A 12148-nucleotide genomic window follows, 5' to 3' on the forward strand; every position below is an offset into this window, starting at 1 on the left:
CGGGCTGGGATCGTGTCTACTTATTCTGTTATACTCTTCCACGTGTTTAGTGAAGTGCTTTGCACACTGTAGATGTTCAATACACAACAGTGATTTGATTTCCTCTTGAATGATCATGAGTAAAGTAGTAAGGGTAGATGGCAGAGGTGGAAGTCGTGACTCCCTCCCAGGGCTTGGGTCTGTTCGTCAGTGACCACATCTTAAGCACTGCCGCTGGCTACTTCTGAGGCACCTTTTCAATACATCATATGAAAAGTGCTGTATTTCCAAAGTGCTGACATATTTTGTCCTCTTAACATACTCATGAGACGGGGAGGGGCAGTATTATGCCCCATTTTACATTTGGGGAAATTAAGGTGTGGAGAGATTAAGTGGATGGACTAGCTGGGCATTTGTCCGTCAGGAGAGGAGTTGGTATGCATGGGCAGAGGTTTCAGTGTGAAAGAAGGCTGAGAAGCAGATTTGAAGACAACGACATGCTCTGCAGATGGCAAATGTTAGTGTGGTACAAGACTATCCTTTTGTGTATATTTTTGTGGAGTTTATTGCTCAGTCAAGTGCTTCAGTTCTTCTGTGGATAAAATGGAAAAAAAAATGTTGTTTATCTTGAGTGACTATTTTTAGAATTGATGCTGTTTTTGACAGTAAGGCTCAAAAGTCCTTAGACATAACTATTAAGGAAATGCAAAGATTATTGTGTGAAGGGAGACTGTAACAATAATACAACTGATGGCTTCAGTAAGGTGAGTTGGAGGAAGTTTACATTTTTCAGAAGATTAGTTAATGACATTACCACCTTTTCAACACATGAAATTATATCAAGGATGAGAAGAGAGGCTTGGCTTAGTGGAGAGAGCATGAGCCTGGGAGACAGAGGACCTGGGTTCTAATACCAACTCTGCCACTTGTCTGCTGTGTGATCTTGGACAAATCACTTAACTTCTCTGTGCCTTAGTTACCTCATCTGAAAAGTGGGAATTACTGTGAGCCCCATGTGGGAGATGGACTGTATCCAACCTGATTATCCTGTTTCCACCCCAGCACTTAGTACAGCAACTGGCACTTAGAAAGCACTTAACAAATATCATAAAAAGGACTTTACCATGTGCCAAGCACAGTCGTAAGCACCTATCTAAAATAAAAGATAGGTCAGGCATAGTCCTTCTCCCAAGTGGGATTTACAGTGTCAAGGGGAGGGAGAATAAGCATTTCATCCCATTTTACAGACGAGGAAACTTAGGCATCATGAAGTTAAGTGACTTGCCCAGTGTCACACAGCAGGCAAGTGACAGAGCTGCGATTAGAACTCCTGGGCTGGTTCTCTTTCCATTAAGCCACATTGCTTCTCTTTTCTTCCTATTCTTACCTGCTTATGTATAGTGATAAAGTCCTCCACTCTGGTGGTGCTCTTATTAATGAAAATAATAATAGTATGGTGCTATCTGTTAAGTGCTTACTATGTGATAAGAACTGTACTAAGCAAAGGGGAAGATAGAAGATAATTGGATAGGACACAGTCCCTATCCTATATGCGGCTCGTAAATAGAAAGGAGAGCAAGTATCAAATATCCTTTTTACAGATGAGGAAACTAGACTCGGAGAAGCTAAGTGATTTGCCCAAGATCACACAGAAAGCAAGTGGCAGAGTTGGAGGAGAATTGAGGTCCTCTGACTCTCAGGCCCGTGCTCTTTCCACTAGGTCATGCTGCTTCTCTTTCTTTCATTTGAGTCTGAATCTCAGGCAACCATTCTAGTACCATATACTCTCAGGAGCAGATAGGATAAAAAGCACAGGATTCTTGTGTAACCAGGATGTGACCTAAAAAAGGAATGATTTGCTTAAAGTTAGAAAACAGTAAACTCTATTAATTAAAATATTTCTTAGATAATGGCATTTCTAAACAAACTAGCAAGGTGTAACCACTTAGCTCATCTTACTATTCTACGTGAGTTCATTCCCACCCAACCCAGCCCCAAAGCCTCAGCTAAGTGTAGCCTGTGGTACCCCTGCTCCCTCATGGGGAAAGCTTCTCTTCATCCTTGACTTGTTCCTGGTCCAGTCACTGCTCTTCCTTGCCATTATCAAAACCTGGCGCTCCCCAGATGACACTGTCTCCTTTGTTTTGAGGAGGCCTCATCTTCTCCTACCTTTTAAGACTAACTGGCTTCCTTCTTGCTCCCCAGTGCCACTTTCACACCATCTCACCACCTTCATCCCCCTCTTTCCCTTCCTTTTGAAGCCCGTATCACCTGCCTGTACCCCCCTACTCCAGTTGCTAGTTGAGATCATCTATCAGCCTCAGGCCCCTCCTCCATCTTTCTGAACTATTTTGATCCTTTTCTCACACATTCCTTCTTTCTTTTTCCATCCCTACAGTGATCCTTGAGGACTTTGGTATCCATGGGAATGTTTCTGATAACTCTTGCACTGCTGACTTCCTCTCACTCCCTAACTCCACTAATCTCTTGCTCTACCCCACCCCTTCACCAGCTTGGACACCCATTCAATCTCATCATCTCTAGTCATTGAAGAATCTCTACTCTCACCAACTCTGAAATTCCCCTATCCCAACCTCCCGCCCACACACAAAAAAATCTGTCCTGGTCCCCCATAGAGACTTTCAATCTTTTGACCCCTTCCAATTTTTTAAAGTTATTATGACCCATTTGGTCTTCATTTCCAAATTACTTTCTTTTGATGCACAAGAAGCAGAGTGGTCTAGTAGAGGAGATGGGCCTGGGAGTCAGAGGAACTGGGTTCTAAACTCACCTCTGCCAATTGCTTGCTCTCTGGCCCTGCCAGTGACTTAACTTTTCTGTATCTGTTTCCTCAAATATAAAATTGAGTTTAACACTGTGAGTTCCACGTGGGACATGGATTGTATTCAAGCTGGTTATCTTGTTTACCCACTCCTCATGAACCTGTGGTCCTCCCCCCCCACACACACACTTTTAGCCCCACATGGGACATGAACTGTCCAACTTGATTAACTTGTATCTTTCCAACCCTGTCCCACAACTCAACTCCCTCACACCTTACTAACCCAGAGTCCTGCACCACCTCCACTATACACTTAGGCTTCCTTCACTCCTGTGCATGAGCTGTAGAGTGCTGCTGGTAAAATTTCAAAGTCAGACTTGTCCTATTTGAAATTCATCCTCATCTGCTTTAACTCTGCCCTCTCTTCCGCCTGGCAACATCATTTCTCAAACCTTGTTGACTCCTATGTTCATTGCCTACGACAGTCATTTCAGACACTTAACTCCTTTCTCAAACTCTACGTTTCTGCCATGCCCCTCGTTCTCTTTACCTCCCCCAACCAGCTGGGCCAAGAGATTGGCAGGCCAATCTGGTCTGGTTATGTACTCTATTGATAAAATTGAGCTATTCTGGAATGATCTCTCTAAAATCACCCCTGCTCCTTTTCAATCCTGCCTCCTCTTTGACTTTCCCATCTTTCCCAGCAATTCCTTGAGGAATCTACCCTCTCCCCTTTTGCCTCTTACCCTATCCCTTTGCTCCTTATCAAAACACATGCCCCTTCTTTTATTCTCTTCCTGAGCACCATCTTCAACCATTCACTTTCCAGTTATTTGATTCCCCTTAATAATGCTTTCAAGACTTAGACAAGCTTGTTGTGGGCAGGCACCGTGACTACTAACTCTATGATATTGTACTCTCCCAAGTGCTTAGTACAATGCTCTGCATATAGTAAGCGCATGATAACTATCGATGGTGATAATGCTGTGCACACAAATACTCAGTAAGTACGATTAATTGATAGATTTAAAACATGCTCATGTGTTCACTATCCTAATACAACCCTTCCTTAGCCTGACGACTCCCTCCAGTAATCATCCCATCTCCGTCTTACCATTCCTCTCCAAATGCCTTGAGCCAAGTTGCCTCCACTCTCTGCCTCTACTTCCTCTATTTCAATTCTCTCTTCGATATCCTCCAATCTGGTTTCTGCCCCATTCACTTTGTGAAAACTCCCCTCTCTGAGGTCACCAAGGACCTCCTCCTTGCTGAATCCAACAGCCTCTACTCTGTCCTGATCTTTTTGACTGCTCAGCTGCCTTCAACAATGTGGACCATCTGCTTCTCCTGGGGAAACATTGTCAAACCTCACTGTCGTTCTCTGCTTCTGATTCTTCTCCTATATCTCTGGCTCCTATATCTATCTGTCTCTTTCACATGCTCTTTCTCCGCCTTCTCATCCCCTAACTGGGGTTGGGGTCGGGGGAGCACCCCTCAAGATTCAGGTCTGGATCCCTTTCTGTTCTCCAGCTACACTCACTCCCTTGGAGAACTCATTCTCTTCCATGGCTTCATCTACTGTGTCTGTGCAGATGATTCTCAAATTTACATATTCAGCCCCAACCTCTCTCCTTCCCCTCAAACTCACATTTCCTCCTGCCTTCAGGACATCTCTTCTCGGATGTCCTGAGCTTAGCTAAGGCTTTGGGTCCAATACCTCAAGCCTAACATGTCTAAAGCAGCACTCATCTTTCCACAAACCCTGACCTCCCTCTGCCTTTCCCATCATTGTAGACAGCACCACTGTCCTCTTTATCTCCCAAGCCCATAACCTTGGCATTATCCTTAACTCCTTTCTCTCTCTGTAGATCCACATATTCAATCTGTCACTAAATTGTGTCAGTTTTACCTTTACAACATTGCTAAAATCCACCCTTTCCTCTCCATCCAAATTGCTGCCATGCTGATCCAAGCATTTATATTCCCTCTCCCCCTTGACCACTGTGCAAGCCTCCTCGCTTAACTTCCTCCCTCCTGTCTCTCCTAATCTCCAACCCCACTTCACTAGGCTATCTGGATTATTTTTCTAAAAAATGTTCAGTTCATGTTCCCAATCCTCAAGAACCTCCAATGGTTGCCCATCCACCTCTGCATCACACAGAAATACTTTACCCTCTGCTTTAAAGTACTCAATCGTTTCACCTGCTCCTGTCTTAGCTTGCTTACTTCTAAAGCCCAGCCCGTACATTTTGCTCCTCCAATGCCAACCCACTCCCTGTCCTTCAGTATAGTCTCTCTCACCACTAAACCCTTGCCGATGTCATCCCTCAGGACTGAAACGCTTTCCATCTTCCTAAAGAACAGACCACCATCTCCCCACCTTCAAAGCCTTATGAAATTTATATATCCTCCAAGAGGCCTTCCCTAACTAAACCCTCATTCCCCCAATCCATTTCCCTTTTGCTTCACTTATGCACTTTAATTCATACCTTTTAAGTACTTGATATTCACCTCATCCTCAGGCCTACAGCATTTATGTACATATCCGTAATTTATTTTATTGCCTGTCTTCCGATATAGACTACAAAACCTGCTTTTAGTCAAGGAGCATGTCAGTGAAAGCACTTAATTCCATGTTCTCTGCTCAATAAATGTCCCCAATTGATTGATCTGGCCTCAGAAAAATGAACAAGCCCAAGTTTTATGGTTTATTGGAGGCAGAGCCTGGATCCATTTAAATGATCTACTCAAGTGTCTTGCCTCTGTTCTCTGGTAATGCAAATATTGTTCTCGCCCCATGAATATTTGTTGTATAAGGAAGGAATGTAGCTCTGGTACGTGGGCCTCAAACTTGCAAAAAAAAATAAATCTATAAATCCAACACCCTGAAAAAAAACAGACTCAAACACAATCATGTACCTAGAGGGGAATATTAATATCTTATTAGAGCCATATTTTTTGTTTCTCATAGGGGAAATGTACCTTTGACAACAAGAACAAGTAACTGGAAGTACAAGATTAATTATTTCATATATTAGAATTAAGTTTTGATCAGAAAAGGTAAGAATGCAGTGTTTTTTAATTTTGCTTATGCCTTCGTATAGATCCACTATCTCTTTAATTGACATTCTAATTTAAGCAGTGTGGTCCATTTTTTCAAATTGGGTCCTTGAAACTTAGGCACCATTAACATTTACAGTGACTTAGCAAATATTTGGTGAAAGAAAAAAAAGTTCACCAATTAGGACTCTTAAATGCCCTCTATGAATATAAACATTTCATTAAGATTTGTACTGTGGGACTCTGGTTCATAATGTTACAATTCTGAGTGCCTTGAGTCTAGATGCATTTGTAGAACAGCTTTTTGGAAAGATCACTATACGATCTAGAGGAAAGAAGGTTCTGAGTATGGGGAATCCTCTGTCCCAAGATATACCGGAGAACAAGGCTGGGATAAGATATTGACATGCCTCGTAATTTGGTAATCTTGAAGTTTTATAGCCTTTATATTTGCTGGTTAATTTTAAACCAACATCTTTGGCACTAGTAGTGACCATTTTGCAGTAGTTAAGAACTTAGTAAAAGTGTTATCGAATTCACCTGTCTTAATTAGATCATTTAAATGTGTAGCTAATATTAGAAAAAGTCAATCTTATTTTTAAAGTAATTTTAAAGTTATAGTTCAATGTGTGTTAACACTCAGGAGTAACACTTTTTCGTTGTATGTTTAAAATGATACCCACAGAATACAGGCTATCAGAAGGAGGTTCTGATAACATTTTTTGATTAGACTGAGTTGGGGGGACTAAGCACTTTTTGAGAAATTATTTTTTATGTGATTTTTAAACATTTGCTGTTAATCTTATGAAAGTTCTTTTTTTCTTTCCTTCTCCCCATTTTTCAAACCAGTAATAAGGTGCTATCAGTAGCTTTGTCTTCTGTATAAAAATAAAAATGAGTGAAGTTCAAGCAATGGTAGAATTCTCCGTGGAGCTCCACAAGTTCTACAATGTGGATTTGTTTCAAAGAGGGTAGGTATATATTTTTTTTTAAAGGGGAAAACACTTTATAAATAGTTTTTTATTTAAATGGTGGTAGCACAGTCTTTATCAGGAAACTGTTTTTGTAAACTTCTCTGAAGGAAATATCATTGTACTTTTAGAGTGATTTGAAAACAACTTTAAATGTTCAGATGGCCTAGCATTGAATATATTCTTGAAATGCATCATATGGCTAATTGTCATTTTTAGCTAAGGAAAATGTGTTGCATTCATTAGGCATGTGTAATCCCCACTTTCCTTAATACCACAAACTGTCCCATTTCCTACTTCTCCTTTGCCTTTAAATTCCTCAAAGTATCCTGGCCAAATCTGCATTGGAAAAAACAACTTTCGTTTCCTAAAGCAAATTAAGAGTTTACATGTTTCTCAGTGGTGCAAAGTGCCAGTCATATTTATTGATGCCTTCTGTGGAGTCTCTTGGGTCAGAGACGACTCAACAGCGTAAGGCAAGACAGTTCTGGGCAGAGTACTCTAAATGCTTGGTAGAGCACAATAGAATTAGTAGACAGGATTGGCAAAGTACATTTTCTTGTAATATATCAGGAGTAATTGAAACCAGCGAGAAGCAGCGTGGCTTAATAGAAACAGCACAGGCTTGAGAGTCAGAAGTCATGGCTTCTAATCCTGCTCCACCACTTATCGCTTTGTGACTTAGGGCAAGTCACTTAACTTCTCTGTGCCTCAGTGACCTCATCTGTAAAATGGGGATTAAGACTGTGAGCCTCACATGGGACAACCCGATTACCTTGCATCAACCCCAGTGCTTAGAACAGTGCTTTGCACATAATAAGTGCTTAAATACCATAATTATTATTATTTTTGTTCGGGCCATAATTTTTGTCTGGTTAAACATTCAGTGGTGCTGATGGCTCAGAGCTGCTCCCCTCCACCCACTGCCATTTATGCCTAGAGTTAGGGGGGTGGGGGCAGCGGAACTGCCTTTGGGCTTCCCAAAGGACAGCAGGGCTGGGACTGAATTTGAACCTAGAGAAACTAGAAATGCCACAGATCAGTCAGGAGGATGTGGTGATATGATTTCCAGAGACTTTTAGGGTGTCCTAGGAGGTTCAAACTGTTTACCTCTGCATCCAGGGGCTGTGCCATCAAGACTGGGTTGTGTGCTGAGGCACGTTGCTTGTTTGGAGCAGAATTGGGTCACAAGGAATTTTCCACTGGAAAATTATTTTAAATTTAGACAGCAGTTTCCTATTATTGTGTTCAGTTGCTGCCTTGACTTTCCACCTTCCTCAGCCAATGAGATATCCTTGCTCATATTAATCTCTTTATGTGCCTCTCCTTCTCTCGACCATCTTTACAGAAACTATCGAAACAATCGTATAATTGCGAAGCATGTATTATGATTTTGTGATGTTTCTCATCACTGTTATGTCCTTAGTCTCCCTTCTGCTCCCATTGTTTGTAAATACATTTTATTCCTCCTCCCCCACCATTATATTGCAAGCTTTTTTAGAGCTAGGAACAACTCTCGCTTTTATCGAACTGTTAAAAAGTGCTTAGTTCAGTGTTCGGCACTGATGTGCACTCCCACTGATTTAGTTTAGAAGGGAAATACTGAGTTAAAATGAGGAGTGCTCCAAATTTGGGTGCACGCAAGTGGTGTGTTGCGGCCACTCCAGGAGAGCTGTTTTGGGCAGGGTACTTCTTTCTCTGCTTCAAACAGAGCCAGCAAGTACACAGCTGAGGACCTGGGGTGTCAGTCCAACACCCCTTAGGCTGGGTTACCTGACCTGGGTCAGATTGCCTGCCTTCCAGAATCAAAGTTGTTGCTGCCCTGTTCAGAATAGCTCCAGCTCCTCTTCCTGAAAAATGTTCAAGGAATTTCATTCATTCAATAGTATTTATTGAGCGCTTACTATGTGCAGAGCACTGTACTAAGCGCTTGGGATGAACAAGTCGGCAACAGATAGAGACAGATAGAGAATTTGGTGCCATGTAGTCACCATTCAATGACTTGATAGATTTGGACCATATTTGCATAAGGGGAGCTTTAGGGAGCTTTTGCTGCAGGCTGGTTAGAATCCCTAGCAGGGTCAGCTACCAGTTAAAGGGAGAAAGCCAAATGACCTTAATTTTTACCCCATAGCGGTAATGTTGTCTTCCCAAGAAAATGGGCTCACACACATATGATGATAAAAGGTGATAAAATAATTTATGATATGTAAAATTTTTCAGGTCAAAATCTTAAATCTCCCTTAAGGAACACATCTATCAACTCTACTGTATGATCTCTCACATGTGCCTAATTCGGTACTTGCTCGGCATGCAGTAAGTAAATGCCACTGATGCATAGAATAGCAGGGAGTTTGTAAGCTAATTGCTGTAGTAAATGAACCACAGATATTTAAAACAAAAATTCTGGTTTAACCACAGACTGATCCTACTCTGACACTGGTCCTTAGTTTAGTCTGGAGAATTCCCAGACTAGCAACTTCACTTATCTTTACTTTTTCGGGAAAGTTCTGATGCTTTGGGTGGATTGCCCCACGAAGAGATCATCTTCAGATCTGGATGGTAGAACAAAAGAGAGTTCTCTTGCTGTTTATCCCTATTTAATCTTTTCTCTTGACCTCCCCTTTGTCCAAATTCCCTTCTGTAATTGCCAGTGTCATTAGATAAGCTTGTCCTTTCCAAGAGGTTGACGGGACATGTGACTGAGTCTCCCCTCATGATAAAAGCCTCCAATGCCTCCTTATGGTGCCCTGTGTGATCTGGACAAACTACCACACGTGCTATTTTTGGTGTTTAAATATTTAATTTTAATTTTTAAGCTTTAACTTTATTGCCATTTTAGACCTTGTCCCACAATTTATCAGTTGCACAGGAATTAAAAAGATACATGTCCATTTAATGGTTAAGAATACATTTAAAAAAAAATGTGTAAGAAATTTAATGTTTTATGTGTCCATTGGTTATTTTTATATTTTTTACATTAATGAATATTTGCAAAGTTGCACTGAAGGTAGTGGGTACACTATAAGTGTGAACTAGAAGTCAGTGCGAGCAAATTGCCTTTGCATGAGAAATTCTATTAAAATTATTATACACATTACATACATACAGCTATATATTACATATATACAAGTATTTATATACATTACATGATAAGAGACTAGTATTATACTGAGACCATCAAAGTTGGAGTCAGTAAGTATATTTGTTAAGCATCCATTGGGTGCAATGCCATGTACTAATACCATTAAAAAAGGGTTTTAAGCACATACTATATGTCAGACATGGCGCTGGGGTAGACACAAGTTAATCAGGTCATATGCAGTTTATGTCCCCAAAGGGGCTCACTGCTTAAGTAGAAGGAAGAACCAGTATTTAATCCCCATTTTACAGGTGAGGAAACTGAGGCACAGATAAATTAAGTGACTTGTCCTAGGTCACACAGCAGGCAAATGGCTGTGATTCATATTTTGAGGTTATATTCTGAAGTGCAAGTGAAATTTTTGAGCCTAAATTTTGTAAAAGCTCTTACTAATATATAATCTTTCAATGTATATATAGCTTAATTTATGCAATATAGCCAACTCTTGATAATCTGTTCTAATAGAATAGGGATATCATGGTTAATTAAAGCCCACATATAATTCAAGCATAACTTTTGCTAATGATTTCAGCTTCTTACACAGCCACACCATTTAACAAGAATTAGAAATAAGCTCATTGCGAACAAGGAATGTGTCTACTAATCTTTCTGCTGTACTCTCCGAAGCACTTAGTACAGTACTCATCACAGTAAGCGCTCAGTAAATACCAGTGATGGTGATCAATCGTATTGTATGCTTACTTTGTGCAAAGCACTGTACTAAGTGCTGGGGAGCATACAACACAAGTGTAACAAACATGTTCCCAGCCCATACCGAGCTTGCTTACAGTCTAGAGGGAGCTTACAGTCTAGAGGGATAATATCAAGTAAATCCTGGATTTCCCTAGCCTACTTATGCCTCTAACTGGGATAATGAAGACACTAGAGCATTCCACAGTATCTGTGCGCTAAAGGGTTACCATGTAGCCTTGGCTGTTGAACCCTGATTCTCACCAAGAGAAATCACGGGTTCTAGGAAAATTCAGCTGGAGGGATTTCTCTTTTCCCTTTTCCACTGATTAACATTGTTCTGTCTCCCTTTCAGTGAAGTCTGTCATTTGCTGTTTTCTTTTGATGTTACAGTTTCAGGACTTTCTTCTTTTCCCGCACTTCATCCTGGATTATGGAGTTTAGTGGAATATTGCCCATAGTGAAACATCTCTCCTAGCCATATTTGATCTACACACACCCTTCATTTCTAACTGCTTGGAGCATTACTTTTTAATGTTGCCAGACCTGATGACTAAGATCTTTCCCCTCTACCAAATTTATGGGAAAAGATTAATCGAGATGTGTGATGGTTGAAATGCGGTCAGTAGTAGAAGTTAGTGGTTTGCTGTTGCTTCATTTTAGAACCTGAAGTACGTTTTGTGATCTTTCCATTTGGAGAAAAACAAAGACTCCGTTTCTTGTCATTTGCAAAGACCCCTGTGTCTGTGTTCATAATAAGTTATAATAAAATACTTGCTGTTAATATCTATTCCACAAGGTTTTATACAACAGAATTTCAAATATTTTTGCATACATTTTATCTGAGTGTTGCCTAAATAGATTTTAATGGTGTAGATTACCTATGGAAACTGAGTGCGCAGTATCGTTTTTTTAAGTGCTTGTTTCATGCAAAGTACTATACTAGCTGTGGGGAAATATTTGTCCTTCTTGCTAATTTTAGATTTTTATCTTCTTTGTACACCTTATGCATATGTTCAAGTAATTACAAATTGTGTATGAAACTAGGCAAAGAGGTTTTAAATAGAGACTGTTATTATTTTCTGCTAAGAGTAAGCCATTTCATGATTCCACACAGGAAGTTGTGATCTCTTATAATAATAATAATAATGTTGGTATTTGTTAAGCGCTTACTATGTGCCAAGCACTGTTCTAAGCGCTGGGGTAGACACAGGGGAATCAGGTTGTCCCACGTGGGGCTCACAGTCTTCATCCCCATTTGACAGATGAGGTAACTGAGGCACCGAGAAGTTAAGTGACTTGCCCAAAGTCACACAGCTGACAAGTGGCCGAGCTGGGATTCGAACCCATGACCTGTGACTCCAAAGCCCGTGCTCTTTCCACTGAGCCACGCTGCTTCTGATATCTGATATAGTTATATTATCTGATATCTAATATAGTTTTGAAAATGTGAAAAGACAATTTGAAATTCTTAGTGGCTTTCATTTTGAGCTTAACTCATCAACTTCTAGGTGTCTTTTAAAA

General features: G+C 40.6%; 1 protein-coding gene across 6 annotated transcripts in view; it reads left to right on the forward strand.

Annotated features, from left to right (window-relative positions):
- FAM135A (family with sequence similarity 135 member A) overlaps nt 1–12148 on the forward strand; it is a 97572-nt gene that overhangs the window by 11879 nt on the left and 73545 nt on the right. For all 6 annotated transcript variants that reach the window (XR_003762024.2, XM_039912308.1, XM_029072107.1 and 3 more), the window contains exons 2-3: nt 5733–5821; nt 6671–6792. Coding sequence is in view for 5 of the 6 variants with exons in the window: in XM_039912308.1 (XP_039768242.1) it covers nt 6716–6792 (77 nt within the window). In the remaining variant the exon portion in view is untranslated. The remainder of the gene's footprint in view (nt 1–5732; nt 5822–6670; nt 6793–12148) is intronic.

The sequence above is a fragment of the Ornithorhynchus anatinus genome, chromosome 1 (assembly GCF_004115215.2).
Source record: "Ornithorhynchus anatinus isolate Pmale09 chromosome 1, mOrnAna1.pri.v4, whole genome shotgun sequence".
Classification (NCBI taxonomy): domain Eukaryota; kingdom Metazoa; phylum Chordata; class Mammalia; order Monotremata; family Ornithorhynchidae; genus Ornithorhynchus; species Ornithorhynchus anatinus.